We start from the raw sequence: 23,456 nt of genomic DNA, 5'->3' as shown, positions 1-23,456 counted from the left end.
AATATCTTTAGTATTAAAGATTCTTCGATCTTAATGTTGAAATGTAAATAAACTAACAACTGATTCCTACCAACTTCATGAATAGCTTTAGCTGCAGTTTTTAGTAGTATTAGCATGCATTAATTTTTAAACTTTACACTTAAAATTATCATGCAGGGGTGCCTGAATGGCTCACTCAATTAAGTGTCCAACACTTGATTTTGCCTTGGGTTATGATCTCAGAGTGATGAGAGTGAAGCTTGCTGAAGATACTCTCTCCCTCTACCGCTGCTGCTCCCCCACTTTAAAAAAAACTTATCATCCATAACAAAAACAAAAAAAACCTATCATCCAGAACTATAGATTTTTGCAAAATGTCTTCTATCAAGGCTAATTTACTGCCTTTCAATAGTCAAAGTGCTTTTCGGAATGTGGAAAAATATAATTCAGATTTCATTCCTTCATTAATGTAAAATTATCAACAACTATAAAACTCTATGATATATATAGGCAGTCAGCTCTATATGGAGCAGAACAAACAGCCATGAAAGCCATACAAACAATCTAACTTGGAGGGATTCTATAAGAAATCTACCAGTGCTGAAAATGTCTCCCGTCAGAATCATCCCCTTTAGGTTACTATTCTATTTTCAGAATACATTTGTTAAAAGCAAGTGTTCACTAGGAACGAACAATTACTATATGCATATAAAAGAAACAGTTCATAACTTTTTTAAATTTAAGGAGCATAGTGCATTCAGTAAAAATTAACCTATAATTAAAAATAAGAGTATTAAGGTCCACTCTTTTAAGGAAAATAGGTAATATAAAGATCAAGTATTAAAGGGCTTATATATTCAAAGTAGTGACACCTATGACTTACCTCTAAAATCTGACTAGCTCTAGGTAGTGGGTGCCCTTCAGTCTGGACCACTGTTATCTGACTGGGAGACTGTGACAGAATGCTGGAAGAGCTAACACAAGTCTAAAAACAAAGAGAAAACAAGGGTACTTTTTCTCTGTATAGTATTAAGCACAGACAAAACTTAAAGGTCACTAAAACACTACCTGAGGGACACCTAGTGTATACTTGTGCTTGATAAGCAATCACTTATGTTTGATATAACCTTGTGGCAGATACCACATGTCAGTGGTAAGAGTTTCGTGGTCATCTAAAAATTTGCAGAGCTCTTTTACAAGAGCCTAAACAAGGTGCCTCAGGCCTCTACAATTACCTACATAGTAAGACAATTTACAGAATGCAAATAGATACTAGATGAGGTCATAATTAAATTCAAAATAACATTGTTTTACAGTAACATAGGAAAGATAATTTTTAAAAAGCTTTATGATATAAATATGGCTTAGCATTTTAAGAAGTAAAATTAAAATGTCTTATATTCCATAAATGCTTCATTTTGATATTCTTACCTTAGGCTGGTCAAGAATTTGAAATTTTTCCCATACTATTTTATCACTGTCAAATTTTTTCCAAGGATTGTTCCATTTTTCAGAAGCTTCTTTTTCTTTCTTCTTTAAAGCAACCTGTTCATCTGTAAATAATGTCCTTTTTTAAAAAATGTAAAAAAACTGTAAAAAAAAAATCATGTAAACAAATCATGACCTTCTTAAAGAGCGGAGATTCCAATACAGATCTAATCAAAATTGTTTTTTAAGGAGATTAACTCACAAGACAGAGAAGAATTTTAAGAGATATGGAAAAAAACATTTAACCAGAACCAAACTTAAGTATAGCACAATGGATATAAAATGTTTATTATAATTAGCAATAAAAATCAAGGATCCTAGAATCAAATCCAAGTTCAACCACTTCCTTCCTAGCTATGCAACTGTGGGCAAATTGCCATTAGCGTTCTTAAAACTCAGTTTCTTCTGTAAAATGTGAAGTGTCTCTTCCAGTACAGGGTCTAGCTCAAAGTAATATGAAATAAATATTAGCCTTTGTTATTCATAACTGCTGAAGAGTAAAAACTAACAAACTGATATAAAAACTAGGCCTGAAAAGCATCAGTAGTTCTTAAAACTTTGGAGATATATAAACTTAAATTTCAAGAATATTAATGAAAGCGTGACTTCAACAAAGAGAGATCAGTTTTTTAAACAGGATCAAATATAAGAAAGTAAATCTTTTACATAATAAAGCATAAAATACTTCAGTCGTTTCCAAGTAGTTCCATCCAACTTCAGAAGTTTGGTATTATAGTTTGATAAGCTAAATTTGTACTGAAAGAAAATATTTAAAACTAAAAGTATGATATACACACATCAAATCTCCAAACCTTCAGATACTGCTACTATACATTTAATTTCTTCAAACTTCTCTGTTACCTTGACTTCCAACACCAATTCATGCCTGTTTTCTTCTGCTTATCTCTTTTTTACTAACACCTGTCTCCACAGTGTTATGACTGCCTCATAGGATTTCCTATGAGGGATTTCCTACCCATAAAGATGGGTAAAGCCCATCTTTATGCTTTTAGTACAGTTATTCTTAAGAAGTACAACTGCCGGGGCGCCTGGGTGGCGCAGTTGGTTGAGCGACTGCCTCAGCTCAGGTCATGATGCCGGACTTCCAGGATCAAGTCCCGCATCGAGCTCCCAGCTCCTCGAGGAGTGTGCTTCTCCCTCTGACATTCTCCTCTCTCATGCTCTCTCTCACTCATTCTCTCTCAAATAAATAAATAAAATCTTTAAAAAAAAAAAAAAAAAAAAAGGGAAGTATAACTGTTACTTCACATATTTTCCAAATTCTGACACGTAGACCATAAATCCTAGCCCAAGAAGAAGCAAGAGTTCTTAGTTACTATCAATATTTTAAGACTCTAATAGAAAAGATAAATTTTTCTGTTACAAGGTCTTTGGCTGAAAAAAAGCAGTAAGCTTGTTTTTTTTGTTGTTTTTTTTTAAAGATTTTATTTATTTATTTGACAGAGAGAAATTACAAGTACACTGAGAGGCAGGCAGAGAGAGAGAGAGAAGGAAGCAGGCTCCCTGCTGAGCAGAGAGCCCGATGCGGGACTCGATCCCAGGACCCTGAGATCATGACCTTGAGCCGAAGGCAGCGGCTTAACCCACTGAGCCACCCAGGCGCCCCAATAAGCTTGTTTTTGTATGGAATATACTTACTGATACCATATTAATGATTCTCGGTCAGAATGCTTTATTTTAAAGAACGAACTCTATTTTTAAATCAAACCATCTTTAAATCCATAGGATTTCTTCAATGGAGAAATATGAAAATGGATTCTCAGGAAATGAGAAAAGTTTAGCAATCTTTGAGCTCCGGAATGATACTGAAGACAGTAAGGCTTACTGCTCACCTCTGGTCTTCTAGTACACACCAAGAGACTACCAGACAAAAGTCACAACCTAAAGAAATAAAAACCACAACGCTTTCTACATATTTCAACGAATTAGTCTAGATGGTAAATGTTATAAAACAAAAATTTTTTATAAAATCATACTGAAAAAAATCTATTTCAACCTATTTCAACCTCAACAAAACTATAATAAAAGGTATAACAATTATCTACCAAGCTCTTTTCTCCACTGGGCTTTTTTTGCTTCCAACAAGCTTCTGTCACGTTCTCTTTCCCCCAGAGTACTGAATATGTCAGCTGGTTTCCACACATTCTCTCTAAAACAACACAAAAAAATAACAGAAATCTTGTATGTTTCTATACAAGCTACTCCATAAATATTAAGTAATAAACTTAAATAGCTTTCAGTCTTCAGACTGAAAATTTCACATGAAATTCAAAGAAAAGCAAAACCATTTTCACAAGACGACTCCACCATAACAGATATGAGTTACATACACGGCAATTTTCTGCTCATACTGCTTAGATGTCTCTTGATTTGTACTTAAAACAGATTTATTTTCATCTAGGAGAGATGAAAGCGTCTCAGTTTTCTGGAATACTCCCATAACGTTCTCATCCTCTGGCTGATTGGAAATATTGTTTAAATGTAGATTGCCCTGACCTAGGGGGTAAAAATGCACGTTTTAAAATGAACACTAAAATCGCATGTATTACAATACCTTATTTTGGCATACTACTACACACTTTAGAAACACTGCCTTACACATTAACAAAGTAATCACCTCTCACAGCAGTCCTTTAGTGGGTATTATGATTCCCTTTTGTCAAAAAAGGAAACTGAGCCCAGAGGTTAAATGGTCCAGTGATATGGCCATTGCTATATAACCTCATGTGTCCAATATGAAAACAAACAACAACAAAAATGTTCTATTTACTCTTGCTAACAGTATTTTTACCAATAATATAAAACACAAATCAGAACTTAAAGAATAAATGCAAATAGGTTTATGAAAAACTCATCACCTTGTCTTTATTTTTCTCATTTAGCTGGAAAATCAATGAAAAACCATCTCCATACCTCCATTATATCTATTCCAAATATTTCATATAGGCTCCTATGCTTGGCTTAGAAACTGTTCTAGTTCTTCTTAATGTGCTAGTTTTCCCAATGAGGATAAAGTGTGTGTGTGTGTATATATATACACACACACATATATATTTTTTAAAGATTTTATTGATTTGACAGAGATAACACAAGCAGGCGGGGTGGGGGGAGGAAGCAAGCTCCTCGCTGAGCAGAGAGCCTGATGTGGGACTGATCCCAGGACCCTGAGATCATGACCTAAGCCGAAGGCAGAGGCTTAATCCACTGAGCCACAAAGGCGCTCCGAGGAAAAAGTATATTTAATATGCAGGTCACTGTATGATTAGACAAATTCTACCTTCAACTTTGTTGACATTCTCTCTCATTACATGCTTTAAGTTTTTATCTTTTGTTCTCTAGGCTACAATTCTAGCTTTAAAGACCCAGCTCCCTCATTTTGCAAAGAATAATCTAAACCAAGACAAATTACTTGAACTTGAACACCCTGGGAATACACAGAAGCTTACCTAGTCCCCAGATCATTGTGGGACCTCCTCCTGGTGACTGTTAATGTTATTTTTATTTATTTCATTATTGCCTAACAAAATTTTAATGACATTTCTATTCATATTAATTCCTTAGCTCAACACTAAAGAAATCAGAAGACTTTTAAAAACATAATACAATGCTCTGGCTAATGAAACCGAAGACATGTAACATTGTTCTATTCCTTCCAAGTCTGTATTTTCTTTTTAAGATTTTATTTATTTATTTGACAGACAGAGATCACAAGTAGGCAGAGGCAGGTGGGGGGGGAGCAAGTTCCCCGTAGAGCAGAGTCCGATGGGGGCTCAATCCCAGGACCCTTAGATCATGACCTAAGCCGAAGGCAAAGGCTTAACCCACTGAGCCACCCAGGCGGCCCCCAAGTCTGTATTTTATATTGGTTAAAAAGACAGTGCTGCCAATCCTTAGCAGGGATTAAGGGTCAGGAAAAGTACAACGCAGGGGCCAGGAAAATAATCCTTTTCAGCAACTCAAGTCAAATACTCAAAATAAGGTTTCTCCAATTTTTACTAGAAATACTATACTGATTTTTTAGAACATTTTATATAATTATTTTTTTAAAGATTTTATTATTTATTTGGCAGAGAGAGAGATCACAAGTAGGCAGAGCAGCAGGCAGAGAGAGAGAGGGGAAAGCAGGCTCCCCACTGAGCAGAGAGCCTGATGCAGGGTTGGATCCAAGGACCCTGAGATCATGACCTGAGCCGAAGGCAGAGGCTTAACCCACTGAGCCACCCTGGTGCCCCTATGAAATTATTTTTAATGGAAGTAAAGCTTTCTACATTTCGGAATAAGTACAACATCTTTTTGTACTAAGATCTTTACTCTAGAATCCATAGAACTGGGTTTCTTAAGGCTATTGTAACATGATTGTAATATTCTGAGCATTAATCTTAAAATATGGCATATTACAGCTATAAAAGTAATTTTGCATGAGAATATTCTCTAAAAGAATATTTTAAAAGACTGCTACATGGTAAATAAGAATTTCAGAGGCAAAGTTATGTAAAATCCAAAGAATGAGAAATTCTAAAACACATACTGGTAAAATTAATATTAATTAAAACTTCAGAAAAACCTTACTTTTTTCTTCCTTTCCATTTTCAATCAGGGAAACAGATTTATTTCCTTGGTTCACAGTCATCAAAATCTGTTGTAGTTGGTCTTGTGTTAGACACACCAAACTGCTCTTCATATTTTCAGCTGTGATGTGTTTTTTGCAAAGCTTCTGTTTAGCTACTACAGATGTATTTACGGTGTTTCTAGTCTTCTGTATATTGGGGGTTGCAGATGAAATCTCTTTCTGGACATAAAGACAGTCTTTATCTATACACTGCTTGCATAAATCCTTAGTGGGTGAAAAAGTCATACTATTTTTTTCACCTTTTGCCAGTGAAGTTTCTGAACCCATTCTCTTCTTTTGCAAAAGTTTTCCACTCCTGATACAAGTATTTTGTGTTGATTTGAGAATGTATCCAGTTTGTTTTGTTCTTAAAGGACATTTTGCAAGCTTGGTCTTATTTCCCATCTGTTAAAACACCAAAAATTTATTCTTTATAATAGTCCGTGAAAAATCAACAATTATCTTTATATAATCTGTAACGTCAGGCCTCTAAACTTTTTTCCATTTTGCTGTTAAGACACTATCTCCATGAGACACTAACATTTAACTTTTCCAAATCTTCACTTGAAAGCTTCATCAACAACTGGAAATTACAATTTTATTTCAACATAATGAATTCAGAAGTTTGATTCTAGTTGTTACAGGACATCTCCATTCTACTTCGACTTTGAATCTCATGTCATGATTATGTCACTCAGACCACCTCTTTTCTTTATAGATATCTACAGACCTGTGAGTTAGTAACGTAGGTTAGTTATTTCTAGAATAACTTAACTTGTGGGTCAACGTCCCTCTAACATAACTCCTATCTTAATTATTAGTGCTTTCATATCCACATCGATCATTCTTTCAATTTCCTGGCCTCTCATTTCCTTGAACTCTGCTCCTATATTCTTGTCCTCCATGCTACCTCAGCTACTTATTCTCATAGTGACAGCTTATACTAACCTTGTAACTACTCTTAACTACAATCCCTCCATGATCTGTTTCAAGTATGGCACAATGACCAACACCCAATGTTTCCCAGCTCACTTTTCTTGTATATCCCAATTCTGATAATTCTTTAACTCAGCTGGGATCTATGATCTATTTATCCTACCACCTTCTTCTTGTCCTCCCTTACCAATCTTAAATTCCACGATTAACCAAAACCACCACCACCCTGTATTCTCAACTCCTCTGTTCTAACATATATGCTTTGCAAAACCCCAGACTGGTAAAATCTAACTCTTCACCTACTCTGTGCCTACACTCAGGAAGAAAAACACAAAGCCACAATATCTAGTTTCACTTTAAATACATAACCCAAAACAACAATTGTGCCCTTCATGCTACCTGGCAGTTACACATTTCACAAATTCATTAATTCTCTTACTCAAAATTTTAACAATTTCAACTTTCTCCTCTTTCCCAAAACTAACACTTTCCCTTTCATACTTAATTCTCAGCTGAAGATCTTGATTACTACTGCACTGACAATCTTACAGAGAAGCATTCAGAAAAAATTTCCAAGTTTCTACTACTAAATCTGTACCAGCATCAGTACTCATACAAACTGCCTATACTCCTGTTATTTGTAGATACTCCTATAACTCCTTCTTTCTCAGGGATCTTTCTCTAGCAATCCTTTGCTTTCTCTTGAACCAACTGTTTCTTTCCTGCTAGATCACATCTTTATCATCTTTAAAAATACATGATACTACTTTCTCATCTCCCACAACCCCATTCCAGCCAAGCTTTCAACAACACTATTCCACCAAAGCTGCTCATCAAGGTCATTAATAACTTTGCAAATTGTGACTGTTCTTCAGATCATCCTACCAGACTTACTAGCAGCATGTGACACAGTTGATTATTCCTCCCATTTTGAATCACTTTCTCTACTTCATTTCCTGAGGACTCCACAATTCTGGTTCTTGCTGTTCCTTCTCAGTCTTCACTGGCTGGCTCCCTTTCCCCCAGACCTCTTAACAATTGCTTAGTCCCAGAATCTCTTAGCTCTCACTTACCTCATTCACTTGTTAATTTCATTTACCCTTGTGGTTTTAAGTATTATCCATATGCTGATGACTCCCAAATTTGTCTCCAGGATGGACCTCTCCCCTAACTTGAGGTTCCACCTCCCTATCCAAACACTTACTGGGTTATTAATAGCCATTTAAAATAGCATGCCTAAAACGAAACTCTTGATCTCCCACATGCCCCTAAATAACACTCCCTTCATTTTTCCCATCTCACCTACCCGTGATAAAAATTTTGGAATTATCACCTCTCTCATATGCCACACTTTCATCAGACCTTGTTTTGCTCCATCTTCAAAATATATCCTAAATCTGACCACTCCTGAAAAACTCTTACCATCCCTCTACCTGAAGACATTAGTTCTTGCCTGAATTACTGAAAAGCCTTCAGATTTTCTTGCTTCTGCCCTTGCTCCCCAATCTGTTCTCAACACAGCGGCCACAGTGAGTATCTTAAAAGGTTAAGTCAGATCATGTTGCTTTCTTCAAAACTTTCCAATGGTTTCCTATCTTATTTAGGAGGGAAAACTGAACTTCATACAATAACCAAAACAGACCTAATGATCTGTGCATTCTTCACACTTTATCCCCTTATCTGATCTCTCTGATCTCATCTTCTATCCTAGCCTCCAGTCATATGGGCTTCTTGGCTATTCCTCGTATTCATAAGAGACTCCAGTTTTAGGCCTTAGCACTAAACAATCTCTCTAACTGGGACACCCTTCCTTCAGATTCTACATGGTTCATGCACTCAACCAACATCACTAACTCTGTAAGGTCTTCTCTGACCATCCTATTTAAAATTGTAGATTTCCTGGGTTTTTTTTTTGGGGGGGGGGGGGTTGTAGCAGGTTTCTCACACTCTCTCACACTCTCACCTATCTAGCATACCCTTTCCCAAAGACTGCTGTGCCCCTGTAGTGTGCCTCTCCCCCTTTCTCTCCTTTATTTTTCTCTATACCACTTTTCATCTTGTAACATTCTACATTTATTTTGCTAAATGTATGTCCATTTAACTCCTTTTCCAATGCAAACTCCCTAGGGCAGAAATTTTTGTATACTTTGTCCACTGCTATCTATAACCCCAGTACAAAACACAGAGTGGAACAGAGTAGGTGTTCAGTAAATTTTTTATTATCCTCAACTATACCATTTTAAAACTGAATTATCTTTCTCTCCCATACTGTTCCCTCTTTCAAAATATCCCATTTCTGTGGCACTGTTTTCTAATCTCTCAGACCAGTAAGCATGGAGTCGTCTTTAACTTTATCCTCATGGTCTTCTTTAGCTTATGCACAAGTATTGGTCATTTCTTCCTTCCAAATATCTTTTTCTCACCATTTACAGGATTATAAGCCTAAATTCAGGATTTCATTACAACATTACTAGATTATACCCTGCCTATCTCATATCTTTCCTCTATTTAATCTACTGTACACTTGGCAAACCCAATTAAACTAAAATAATTCAACGGTCATTCAAACAAAATTCACTGTTGCTTTTTATGTGCTTACCAATATGGAAAAGTGCTAGATAAAGATTAGTAACATACTTGCCGTCAAAGAGTGAGGTAGATGCCACATGACTTTCATCCAGCTTACATCACAACTCTCCTTGTCCTTCGTAACTTACAAAATATATAACCATACGTAGACCAACAGCCAATCCCATTTCAGCCTACTATTCAAAATGTACCTGTACTATCAGCCACAAGATCTGCTTATTTTCCTCTTCATCTCATCTACATCCTATTTGGTCCTGGCCTTAGGCTTTTAATAACACCAGTACCACAATGGAAAATGCCTTTTTACCCTCCCAACTTATGGCATTTTTTAAGATTTATTTATTTATTTTAGAGTAGACAAGGGGGGGATCCAGGGGGAGGGAGGGAGAGAGTCTCAAAGCAGACTCCTCAATGAACACAGAGCCCAGTGTAGGGCTTGACCTCACAGCTCTGAGGTCATGACCAAGCCAAAACCGAGTGGGACGTTAAAGTGGCTGTGCCAACCAGGTGCTACTAAGGCTATTTTAATACAACTAATTTTCTAAGAAGATGGCAACCTCAAATACCTACTGTAAATTAGGCTTGGTAGGAACTGGGATGAGCTGAAAATCATTTTTCCATCTAAAGGAGGCAGCCACAACTCAGAACCAGCCTACACCTCCAAAGAGGAATTTTAGTCTACTTGCTAGATTACCCAATATTTCAAGAGAACCAAAAAAGCCAGATTTACATTAAATTTTCCAATTTTTAGATAGTTCACTCTAGTTTTTACTTTACTATGTGGATTAAGCAAATTATCAGCAGATTGCATACAGCTTACACAGCTGAGCCCTACCTCCTCAGTCTCTAACTACAGCTACTGTGATGTCACCTTTCTCTGATTCCCACTGGCCTTTTTTGGGTCACTGATAGTTGAACATTTCCTATCTCTAATCAATTGCTCATTCAAACTACTAATAAGTACAGTGCATACCATTAACATATCCTGAAAGTCTCCCATTTCTGTCCCCTTTTCCCCATTTCACTAACCACGACACATATTCAGTAACACCTAAGACTCTCCCTGAACTGTAACTGGTCCATGACTGGTCTCCCCATTATAATCTGCCCTTCACCACACTGTCTGAAGCCCTTTCCTACAACACAAATTATACTGTATGGATTTCTCTTTTCAAAAATTCTTTAATGCTCATATACATAAATCAAGGAAGTTCAAACTGTCTGAGTACACATCTAAACTCTGTAAGGCTCCCTTCCCTCCAAGCTTTATGTTCTACACTTCCCCAAGATACCCACTATTCCCCAAATGCAAATTATGCTATCTTGGTGTTTTGCTATTTTCTAAGGTTAAAATATACTCCCATACCTACTTACCTATAAATATATGCCTCATCTTTTAAGTTCTAATTAAAATGTCACCTCGTTTTACGAAGCTTTCCCTGGTCTCCGCAAACCACGAAGAGATGCTCTTTGCGGTGTTCTCTGCCTTTTATAGAACTACCACGGCACACATTATATTCTACTTTATTGTAGTTATTTACCTGACTGATAACCCCACATTCAGAAAATAAGGCCTAGGCTTTACTCATTTTTCCCTCTCAGTCACAGAAGAAATACGAGTGCCAAGAACGGCACTCCACTAAAATTTTACAGCTTTAATAAATCCTTGCTAAATAGAAACCTACTAACTGGAGTTCTAATTTAAGTAGAATTATCCCACCACATTCAACTTACAAGAGAAAAAAATATACCAAAAAAAAAAAATCTTCTAAAAATATTTAATAAGAAGGGGGAAAAGGGCAATGATCTGGCATAAGTCCGTATATATTCAGCTCAAGTCTAATTACTTTTTGGGGGGCGGGGCCCGGGAAAGGGAGAGGGACAATCCCACGCGGGGTCCACAACCAGCTTAGAGCAGGGCTTGATCTCACAACCCTGATGTCATGACCTGAGCCCAAACCAAGAGTAGGATGCTTCAGTGATAGAGCCGCCCAGGCAGCCCTTGATTATTTTTTGTAGCTGAACAGCAGGAAAAAAAAAAAAAAATGAATGGAACCAGCAAAAAATCATGACCTACCAAATAAACATTCAATCATATTCAGTTACTTCAGGACAAAGCAATCTAGCCCAAATAATTCCCCAAGCATTTATTGGATCAGATTATTTTTAATAGATTGAAGAATAGTCTTCATGTTTCAAACATTTTTATGTAGCAAGCTGGCTCTTTTAACTAGTTTTAATTCTACCAATATTTTTCATAATATAAACAAAGTCCAAAGCATTTGTTTAATATTGGCTGAGTTTACCATTTATATGGGGCCAAGATCCAAGGCCAGATAGAACCAGAGAAAAGTAACATTTTAAGTTATAAAATATGCTACCTAACACCAATACTCTATACACCCTTTAGTGTGTCACTACTCTGGTTCTCACATGTAGAAATACCTGTGAAAAAATTTTTAAATGTTTAATATTTCAACTAATTTGTGAGACAAATGCATAAGCATTTGGAATCTGTAAATTACTCATGACACAGAATCATTAATATTTCTTTCATTTCTCCTCCTATAAGCTTAAGAAATTGAGCTGGTAACCATTTTTACTTTATATTCCTTACACAGATTCAAAAAAATGCAGAAGGGATTTTAAAAAAAATTAAGAAAGTACTCTGACCATACGTGTTTAACTTGATGATGCAAGTTCAGTTGTGTTTAAAGAAGACACTATGACAATGACAGTAATTCAACCTGTGAGGTAGCGGAAAACCAGAAATGCAGATAGGTGTTGTAGTTACTCAGGAACTTCTCCCAGCAGAAAAAGAAAAGCACTATGAAAAGAGAATTCACCAGTAACTTATGGAAAAGAGAATCTAACATACAGCTATATAACTGAGATCTGGGAGACTGGAAAACAGATTTAAGCAAAAAAAGATAAGCACTACTCTTTTTGTTCTTTTGTCTTCTGTAAATAGCAAAGAAAAAAATGAGGAGGATCTTAGCAACCCCTGTAAATACGGGAAGAGAAGCTACTTAAAACCAATATAGAAGGGAGACTTAGGTTGCATCAGTAATTTTTTCCAGCTTTATTAAGGTATAATTGACAATTAAAATTTGTATATATTTAAAGTGTACAACTTGATTTGATATATGCATACACTGTGAAATAGTCACAATCAAGCGAATTAACATATCCATCACCTCACATAGCTACCATCATCAGTATTCTGAAGTCCCCAAAGCAAGAGGAATAAAACCAAACAATTTGCTCTAAGAGAGTAAATAATTTAACATCGGCTGAGACACATTATTCCAGAAAAAAGAATCCTAGAAAAAAATATTTCTAGACTACTAGCAAAATCTTGTAATGATTTTATCAGAAACCATCATATGTTCTAGGTTGGTTAAAAAGACTGAAATGTCTTCACAAATGTGGAAGCTAGAGCAAATCCGTTAAAGACATCAATGGAAAGAGGGGAAAAGTGAAAGAGAAGAGATCAGGGGAAGATGGAAATCAACTATGACAAGCAGCTTTTTATCTAACATCTCAAAAAGGGGTGCAGTATTTGCTAATGTGACTCGAATAAAATAATTAGTTGCAGTATTTTAATAGAGCAGGACCTGTGCTGCCTAGGTGGCACAGTCAGTTAAGCATCCAACTCTTGGTTTCAGATAAGGTCATGATCTCGGGGTCCAGAGATGGAGCCTAGAGCTTCAGGTGGTGCTCCGCACTCACTGTGGAGACAGCTAAGTCTCCTCTCCCTCCGCACCCCCCAATAAAATAAATTTTAAAATTAAATTTAAATTTTAAATTTTAAAAAAAATAGTGCAGGACCAGGAAAAATTATACAATTTGTATTGTGACTAAAAAATAAAGCACACAAGGTATATAGCTATATACCATATTTAGAAAGAAGTAACTTTTACAGGTAGCAAGTGGAATTACTCTGATTATCATCACCCACTTACGCTGGATACTCAAGCAATTTCACCTTGATTATACCTGGAAAAAACAGCAAAGCCATCAAGAGCTTAGTGAAAAGTACACCATCCAAACTGAGCTCTATTCAAGAAACGCAAACTAAGACTTTAAGATGCTACAAAGATAAAAGAAAAAAGAGGACTACAGTGAATTTTGGGGGGAGTTGAAATTTCTGCCGATACTAATCTAAAAATGGAAAAAGAAATAGGGAATAAGAAAAGTAGTATATCAAAAAGTTGTTAAAGTGGTAAAGGTATTTTGGGTTGCTGATAAAAATAATTTAAAAGGAAAATTATCATTAAGTTCAAGTATGATCTCTTAAAGGAGAAAGCAAAATGCATGTATGAATTTGTGAATCAAATTCACCATTTTGGTGTGGGAAAATGGAATTTGAGTATGAAAAGAAAAATGTTTTCATTTTAAAGTGTGAATATATATTTTTAAAAATCTCAGGAACTTCCCTGAGTTAATGTTATATGCACTGCATAATAACTACTAAATCTACATTAAAAATTAAACAAAATTAAAAATTCACTTCCTTAGTTACACTAGCCACATTTTAAGTGTTCAGTAACTACATATGACTAGTGACTGGTTACCATCTTGGAAAACACTAATCTTAGAACATTTCCATCATCACAAAAAGATTTATTAGACAGCACTGACCTAGAGAAAGAGGTTCTGTATGACTTTTTAAACTGAAAAATTATGATCCCATTTCTGTGAAAGGACCAGCCTGAAAGCAAGAGAACAATAACTTCTCATCATTATCTCATGTCCCTTATAATATATTGACAGGAATTATTTTCAAACCACTGTAAAAAAAAAAAAAATACCACATTTTACATTCAAGAACATGTCAGTTCATTTGGCTTACCTTCACAGAATTTTTTGATTTACATTCTACAAAAGAAAACAATAATTACTGAACTATCAAACAAAAACATACTAAGGCAGTCATAAAAGAAAATTTTGATTAGCATTGTTTTAAGAAGATATTTAGTAGAAATATTAACCACCCAAAGCATTAACTTTAGGTCCTGTCTGAGTATTCTAACTTTTAGAGTGTAGTGCAAGTATTTCTATTTCATTTCTGTTTATTTTCCAAGGTAGAACTATAAACATATCAGAGAAAAAGAAAATAATGTGAAAAAGAGGACTACCAAAGTATACGGAGTTTTAAAATTAAAACCTAAAAACTTTAGCAACTGTGGTCTTACTACAAATTTAATTTTCTATAACAGCACATTTTACATGTACAGAACATAATTACATAGATTTCATCTAAATTATTTATTAGGCAACATATTAAACATAAATATACTGAAGCATTAAGTTTTATGAATAAATACTGACAGTGGTAAGCAGAGATGTAATCTGACTTTACTTGGCTAAAAATAAATCTGAGAAAGTTAGCCAAACAGCTTTCTGCAAAGTACCATTTAAATATTACTCTATTATAAGGAAAAAGTATATTAAACTCATATAAATTTTATCTAGGAATTTAAAATTAACATTTTAGATTCTGATAACACAGCATACCATATGGAGATAATATTAACTTGGTTTTTCCATCCAACAATTCAGTTTCAAGCTTTAAACCATCTCTGCAAAAATAAAAGAAAGTTGTCATTTTTAAGAAGCAGCAACATTTTAAATAGAAACGAAAGGCTCATTTGAATCTTGAAAGTAAATATGTTCTTTTGAATTTATACAGTAATCTTGTAAATAGTAAGCCATTCTTTTAATTAAAAAACGTTTTCCAATCCAAGATAAAACTAAACACTAGAGGGAGAAAATTCCTGAAACTTTCCAATAATGCAAAGCTTTGTTACCTTTAACATGAAACTTCATTTTCTTACTGGTAAGCAACAATTCAATCATCATAGCATTACTTAAATCTTACAACTCGAGACTGGGGGGAAAAAAAAATGCTGTTACCAAAACTCCCCACCTACGTTAAAAGAGGAAAATGTATCTGTTTACCAGTTTCATAAAGATCTCATGACTAATGCATTCTACGCATTCTACGGCATGCCACAGCTTTCAAAGTGAACTATAACACTGCCACCAGGAGTATTAACTTTTTTAGCATAGTGACAGTTCGTTACTATCACAACAACAAATCTGTAATGAACTTTGGTGGCTCTAACTGATTTGTGCATGTTCAATGCAAAAGCACAAAGTAACAGCAGACACTGCCAAGGAAACTTCAATGTAAGATTCTAATAAAAAAATCACTGAAAACAAAAATAGTTCCCATTTAATTCACTGTTTCCTAAGGGGGTGGGGGGAAGGTGTGTGTCACTAAACCATCAATTGGGACAAAAGTGCTGTCCAAGAGACAGAATTAAATCCAGCAGGCCAGACAAAGAAGAGAAAGGCTGGGAAAGGTCTGACTGGGAAGAACGAAATTTGCAGGGCCGCTCAGTGGAGGACATCAAAATACCCCAACTTAATTTGTCAAGATAAAATACTGGGGGGGGGAAATGGATTTTAAAGGTTTCCCTGAGACAGGGTTAGAACAGTTCATGTTTACGTCAGTGAAACTGAACCAACCAAAGGAACCCGACAAGTATGCCTGTTCAGCATGACTGCCCTGTAAACTCCTTCAGGGGCTGATGTCTTCTTTCTTTCTCTCTCTCTCTCTCTGTCTCTCTCTCTCTCCACATTCTAGAACGCAAAATTCATTTGCTCCATGACGTGCAACAGTCTGAATTTGGTGGCTTTTCATCTTCTTAAAATATTAAACTTCCCAGGGATGAAAACCCTGCAACAGTCCTTTTTGACTCAACCGCTACTTAATGAGGGTCTATCAGGAGCCAAGCACTGGCAGCGCCTCGGTCCCTGAAGACCCGGTTCCTAGCATTCCGGGGGTTAAACTCATCTGGGAGCTCCGACAGCCTGAAAAGACGCCAAAGCCAGAGGCGCTAAGTACCGGGGGCCTGTGCCAGGATTTCTCCCAGGAAGCCGCTAAGCTTTATCTCTCCATCTGCCCTCTCCGCTTATCGTCTCTTCCCCGTCACCACCCCGAGGTCAGTGACAGGGCGAAAGAGGTCCCTGGCAGATGTACTCCGAGTTATGATGTGGAAAAGCGACGGCGGTGGCAAAGGCCGTCCCGGGCCCCTAGCCCCTAACCCCTCTCCACTTCGGGCAGCCGGGCAAAGCCGCTGAAGGCGGCGCAAGCTGCGAAGGTGTTCCACGAAAGGCTCCAAGGAGCCAACCCAGCTTTAATCCCACCTTCGCCAAAGACCACCCTTCTCGGCCCAGCTTACCCCAGGTTCATGGCCCGACCTCTCGCTCTCTCCACAGGACGCGCAAACTCTGTGTACGCCGGTTGCCGCCGACGCTCAACAAGCGCTGCTCCGATTGGACACAGTGATGCCGGCGAGCCGGAAGAAGGGACCAATCAAAGTGGGGCGTGCTGGCGGGTGCGCTCACAGGGGAGCGAGGCTGCAGGGGCAACTGGTGGTGGTGTCTGCTGGGCCTCAGGCTCTCTACCCTGTCTCTCGGGTGCCGAGGCTCTTGGCTTCTCTTGTAGCACCCCGATTTCGCTCGGAGCGCTCGGAGAAGCATCTCAGCTCAAGCGTAGATGGCAAAAATGTGGAGAAACAAAAAGCGCATAAGCTTTTTAGGAAATGAACATTTTATATTTGCAGGAAAGGTTATTGGGGTATAAAATAAGGTGGAGGGCAGGCTATTGGGAAGAGACTCCTAGAATGGGTACAGGGTTTGTCTAGTTTCTGGCTCTGAGCTCGGCATGAAGCCTGGTACATTATAACTCTTTGTAAATTGCAATAATTAGGGGCACCTGGGTGGCTCAGTCGTTAAGCATCTGCCTTCCGCTCAGGTCACGATGCCAGGGTCCTGGGATCCAGCCCTGCATGGGGCTCTCTGATCAGCAGGAAGCCTGCTTCTCCATCTCCACTCCCCCTGCTTGTGTTCCCTCTCTTGCTGTCTCTCTCTCTCTCTCTGTCCAATAGATAAATAAAATCTTTAAAAAAAAAAAATTGCAATAATAAGGAGTACTCAATAAATTTAGCTCTTTTGTTCCAGACAGGGATCTAAGCACTTTGGTTGTTTTTTGTTTTTTTTAAGATTTTATTTATTTACTTGACAGACAGAGATCACAAATAGGCAGAGAGGCAGAGAGAGAGGAGGAAGCAGGCTCCCCGCTGAGCAGAGAGCCCGATGTGGGGCTCGATCCCAGGACCCCGGGATCATGACCTGAGCCGAAAGCAGCGGCTTTAACCCACTGAGCCACCCAGGTGCCCCAGCCCTTTGTTACTGGAGTTTTACAACAACATCCCTGAAGCGCAGAGAGGTTAAGCAACTTGTCCGAGGACTATCAAACACCCCAAAGCCCGTTTGTGTTCGGAACTAGTGTATGAGTCTAACTCCCGTTCATTCTTAAAAATCCAAATTTAAAAGTCGTTTCCTCCAAGAACCTCCTCTGGAAGACCCTGCTGGTAAATCAGGAACCCATTCTCTATCCCCCCAGTCTCTTCCCTTTTGATCCCCATAGTAATGCATTTACAATCCTGTGTCAGAGTGAGCTTCAGAAGGGCAGCCAGCTGGTATCTTACAGACTTCCCTGCAGCACGTGACCCTGAACATTGTAGACAGCAAATACTTGTGAAATGAAAGAACAGCAAAAATAAAAAATGCCAACTTTATTATGTTGGTGGAATACTATTTCATGATGAGGATCATAATGCAATTACTAAAACCTCACAAGTATTTTCATCTGTCTGCTCATAAGATTTTTATGAACTGTAGTTGTAATGAATGAGGCACAATGAATTCTTAGGGTACATTCCGTGAAAACTCAGAAATCTTCTAAAATTCGTGTATGTCCCTGGTCTCTGGAAGATATACTTAAACAAGCACTTGTTAATTACCTTGACTGAATAAATGAACATGGACCGATGTACGTTTGATCCCTTGCTTTTGTGTGTGTGTATTGTGTAAAGAATACTTATCTTTGCATAGAAAAAAAAGACAAAAAGGATTTAAACCAACATGTTAACAGGAGCATTTCTGGGAGATACAATGGTGTGACTTTCAAAATGTTACTTTGCTTCTAACTTATTATTACGAAAATATTTAAATAAAAAATTACAGAAGGGTGCAATGAACACCTGTATATCCTCTACCTAGATTTGATGATTGTTAAAATTTTGTCATATATGCTTTCTCTCTCTTACTCTCTATTGGCACACACGTGGGCAGGCACAACCATACACTGCCCCCTACCACACACCTTTTTTAGCATCACTATTTGCAAGTTACAGATGTTCTAACGCTTTGCCCTTAAACACTAAAGTAACTATCTCCTAGGAATAGGAAATTCTCTATTTTCTTAGGTACACTATTATTGTACCTAAGAAAATTAGCAGTTTCATGATAACATCTAGTGTTCTGCCTGTATTTAATTGTCCTCTCTATCCTAAGCATATATTTGATTGCTTTTTATTTAGAAAGCTAGAGTCAACTAAGGAGTACAGATTACATTTGGTTGTTAAATATCATCTCTCTCTCTCTCTCCCCCACACAGAATAACAACATAGTATATTTATTAGTAAATACTTAGCCAATCTCTACATCTTTTATTTTTATTGTGGTAATATAATAAAATTTGCCCTGTTAACCATCTTCAAGTGTACAATTCTGTGGCACAATGTTGTGCCAAATAGAAACTGTACTCATTAAGCAATAACTTCCCATTTCTCCTTCTCTGCAACCTGCTGATAACCTCTAATCTCATTTCTGTTTCTATGGACTTGCCTATTCTAGATACTTCATATAAATGGATTCATACTGATATAGGCTGGACAGGTCCGAGGACCTTGATGGGGTCCCACAGAACCAGCCAAGAGTCATCTTACCAGAGAAAGGAATGCTTGTAAGTCATTTGGTTGTCTGATTCTGCTGAACTTAACTTTTGATTAAGCCAAACTTAAGGGCATTGCAGAGACCCTCCTAACATAATAACAGGTATACATCTTGCTTATCCAAAAGTAAACAAATATGGTTATGATTATTTGAACTGTTTGTATAAAAGCATTAAAAAAAGAACTCCATGCTCTTACTTTGCTCAGTCATCTAAACCCCAGATATGTAAATCATTTCCATTTCTTTGTATACTGTATTTTCTTTTTTTTGAGGATTTATTTACTTATTTGCGGGGGAAGGGCAGAGGGAGACAGAGAGAGAGAGAATCTCAAGCAGATTCCCCACTGAAAGCAGGGATCAGTGTGGGGGTCACTTTCACAATCCATGAGATCACGACCAGAGCCAAAATCTAGAGTTAGACACTTAACCAACTGTATCACCCAGGTGCCCCTATATTTTATTCCTGTATGAGTAAACACTTTTTTGTCATGGAAACTTCTGCCTTTCTCAAGTGCCCAGTAAGCTACCTTCAAGTTGAAAAGGTGTTTTCTGTTTATTTTGTTTCCAGGAGTTTGTAACAGTCTGGGTCCAGTCAAGAGAGAGAAGCCACGTGGCAATTTGAACAGGGAAAATTTAATATGGAGAATTATTAACTATGATAATAGTTAGTAGGGGTTTGGCATAATGAGAGATTGCCTCTAAGAAATAAAGAGAACTTGGAGCGCCTGGGTGGATCAGTGGGTTAAAGCCTCTGCCTTCGGCTCAGGTCATGGTCTCGGGGTCTTGGGATCGAGCCCCGCATCGGGCTCTCTGCTCAGTGGGGAGCCTGCTTCCTCCTCTCTCCCTCTCTGCTTCTTCTTCTCGATCTCTGCCTGCCTCTCTGCCTACTTGTGATCTCTCTCTCTGTGTCAAATAAATAAATAAAATCTTTAAAAAAAGAAATAAAGAGAACTCTAAAAAATATGGGAATAACAGATACAAGGAGCCGCTTAGATAGAGCCCTCGAAGAATAGCTCCCTTATCCCACAGGACAGAGATCCAGAACTTACTGGAGGATCTTGCCAGAAATCCATCCTCTAGGTTCCTGGGGCAATCTTTTGGAGGAGGTATGGCACCAGAGGCATGCCACTACAGTACTGCCTGAGAGGGTTGCTGGGGGAAGTTGCTGATGGCTGGGTGCTACTGGCCACTATGCTGTACAAGAGTTAAATGCTGAGGACTTGTGTGCTCCATGAGCCTGATGTTGGAGAAGCTGCCAGTGCTGCAGAAGCTGGAAAGTGTGCGAAGCCTCTTCCACAAAGATGGTGGATGTCAAGGAGCCTGCCAAGTGAACACATTGGAAGCAAGGACAGGACCCTTTCCTCCTGCAGTGTCTCTCCAACCCCCTCTACTAAGAAAGCTTAACATGCTGTCAGCTACAAAGAAAAATACTTAAAGGGCCCATTTTCACAGAGATGTAAAGGATGAATCTGAAGCTGAACCAGTAAGATGATAACTGACATATATTTTTGATATCAACCAAGGTTTTCACTAATACCACTCTCTCTCTCAAATTAATAAAGGGTTGTTTTTTTTTTTAAATTACTTCCACAGTTCCACTCTACCAGTGTTCAGATACCCTTCAACATTTCTTACTAGCAGTTGTGGCAGTGTATCAATCGGTCTTAATTTATATTGCAACCTGATTTTTTTTTAATTTTTGTTTGTTTGTTTACTTATTTATTTGACACAGAGAGAGAGAGATCACAAGTAGGCAGAGTAGCAGGCAGCGAGAGAGGGGGAAGCAGGCCCCCCACTGAGCAGAGAACCCAACATGGGGCTCGATCCCAGGACCCCAAGATCATGACCCAAGCCAAAGGCAGAGGTTCAACCACTGAGCCACCCCGGCACACTTACAACATGATTATATCATGTATCTCAAGCATCAGCAGTTGGTGCAGGGGCATTTGGATTGATGGTGAAAACCAGTGGCTTTAGAACTGTAAAACTGTGAAGCCTTTTACTATCAGGACTACCTAAAACCCTTTTCACTGTCAGTGAATAAGGACCCTGCTGTCTACTTGTTTTTTTTTTTTTAAGATTTTATTTATTCATTTGACAGACAGAGATCACAAGTAGGCAGAAAGGCAGGCAGAGAGAGAGAAGAAGCAGGCTCCCTGCCGAGCTTAATCCCAGGATCCTGACCTGAGCTGAAGGCAGAGGCTTTAACCCACTGAGCCACCCAGGTGCCCCACCAGCTGTCTACTTCTGTGGTTTTCTTCCTAGAGCACATGAGCACACCCATCTTTGTATGATACACAATAATTAAAACCCTACCTTGGAAACTTGCATCCTAGGCTGATTTCTGCAGTTTTGCTTGAAATTGTTCAAAAGCCTTTCAGAAATACACAACTGGGAAGACCTTCCTGCATCCTCCATTTGTGGAATTCACTTTTCCTCCTTAAACAGCATTACTGTGAAGCAGGGTTTGTGATTCATTGGTGACCACCACTCTGCAGAGCCAATAATTAGCTGTCTTCTCTGTCTCTAGTGAGACACCTAGGAAATGAACCTGGTATAAATCAAGCCATCTTTATAAAAGGGGGCATTTTATAACACAGTCATATTATTATACCTGTGTTATTGCAACCTTAACTAAAAAAACCGCAAAATACTCCAGACATAACAATTTCAGGAAATGTACCCCTACCCTAAATATCTCCTTAACCCAGCATTTTTGCTTCGGTACTGTGCTTGGCAATTTTTAGAAACTGGCAACAGGTTGTAACTTATGCCATTATAAGTCTACCCCTGAGTTCATTCGGAGCTGTGAGATTTTGGAGTGTATAAGCCACTTCGCAGCTGCCGACTTTTTAATAAAGACTCCTCAATTTGGCCTACTGAATGTGGCATCCATCTGTATAACTTGCTGCCCTAAATATAACACTAGGAGCAGATGATATAGATCAAAGGACCAACAATATATTAGGCAAAAGCAAAATTAAATTAAGTAAGTTTTCCAGGTGTGAAGGATGAAGGTCTTAATTGCGCAAATCTGAGAAAGGTCGGCAAATCTGAGAAAGATAGTAAGAAATACCCAGAGAGAGGGATGCCTGGGTGGCTCAGTTGGTTAAGCCACTGAGCCACTGCTCAGGTCCTGATCTTAGGGTCCTGGGATCAAGCTCTGAATCGGGCTTTTGGCTCAGCAGGGAGCCTGCTTCCTCCTCTCTCTGCCCACTTGTGATCTCTCTGTCAAATAAATAAAGTATCTTATAAAAAATAAATGTATACATTTGCTTATTAAAACATTTCCAGTGATAAACATGACATCAGGGGCACCTGGGTGGCTCAGTGGGTTAAAGCCTCTGCCTTTGCCTCGGGTCGTTATCCCGGAGTCCTGGGATCGAGCCCCGCATCGGGCTCTCTGCTCAGCAGGGAGCCTGCATCCCCCTCTCTCTCTGCCTGCCTCTCCGCCTACTTGTGATCTCTTTCTGTCAAATAAATAAATTAAATCTTTAAAAAAAAATAAACATGACATCAGAGAGGGATTTCTTTGGCACGGCATTGGTAATAGTCATTTTTCCTTTCTTTCTTCTTTTAAGATTTTATTTATTTATGTAAGATTTTATTTATTTATGTATTTATGTATTTATTTGAGGGAGAGAAAAAGAGAGAGAAAAAGAGAGAAAAAGAGAGAGCCCATGGGGTTGGGGGCTGGGCAGAGGAGAGAATCTCAAGCAGACTCTGCTCTGAATGTGGAACCTTACTCAGGTCTTGATCTTACAACCCTGAGATCATGACCTGAGCCGAAACCAAGAGTCGGTCACTCAACCCACTGAGCCCCCCAGGCACTCTGGTAATATTCATTTTTTACATATAGATGGTGGGGACGTAAGTTTTGTTATATTATTCTTTATTATCTTTTTCATGTCATATTCAAAACACACATAAATCCCTCCTCACACTTTCAATACAGTTTGAA

General features: G+C 38.0%; 1 protein-coding gene across 9 annotated transcripts in view; it reads right to left on the bottom strand.

The window, feature by feature from the left end:
- Positions 1-16,954, bottom strand: part of CCDC66 (coiled-coil domain containing 66) — a 68,643-nt gene extending 51,689 nt beyond the window's left edge. For 2 of the 9 annotated variants that reach the window (XM_032322825.1, XM_032322831.1), the window contains exons 1-8: positions 16,876-16,954; positions 15,143-15,207; positions 14,478-14,503; positions 6,058-6,502; positions 3,819-3,984; positions 3,534-3,637; positions 1,411-1,532; positions 863-964 (exon numbers count right to left, since the gene is read on the bottom strand). In XM_032322825.1, coding sequence (XP_032178716.1) covers positions 863-964; positions 1,411-1,532; positions 3,534-3,637; positions 3,819-3,984; positions 6,058-6,502; positions 14,478-14,503; positions 15,143-15,207; positions 16,876-16,886 — 1,041 coding nt within the window. In that variant the 5' untranslated portion in view covers positions 16,887-16,954. Of the gene's footprint in view, positions 1-862; positions 965-1,410; positions 1,533-3,533; positions 3,638-3,818; positions 3,985-6,057; positions 6,503-14,266; positions 14,416-14,477; positions 14,504-15,142; positions 15,208-16,875 lie in introns of those variants that run through there. The other 7 variants (XM_032322867.1, XM_032322877.1, XM_032322851.1 and 4 more) reach the window with 7 other exon arrangements.
- Positions 16,955-23,456: the final 6,502 nt, after the last annotated feature.

The sequence above is a fragment of the Mustela erminea genome, chromosome 1, assembly GCF_009829155.1.
Source record: "Mustela erminea isolate mMusErm1 chromosome 1, mMusErm1.Pri, whole genome shotgun sequence".
NCBI classification, from domain to species: Eukaryota; Metazoa; Chordata; class Mammalia; order Carnivora; family Mustelidae; genus Mustela; species Mustela erminea.
Note: the sequence above shows the minus strand (reverse complement) of the source record. Positions and strands in the feature narration are given on the sequence as shown.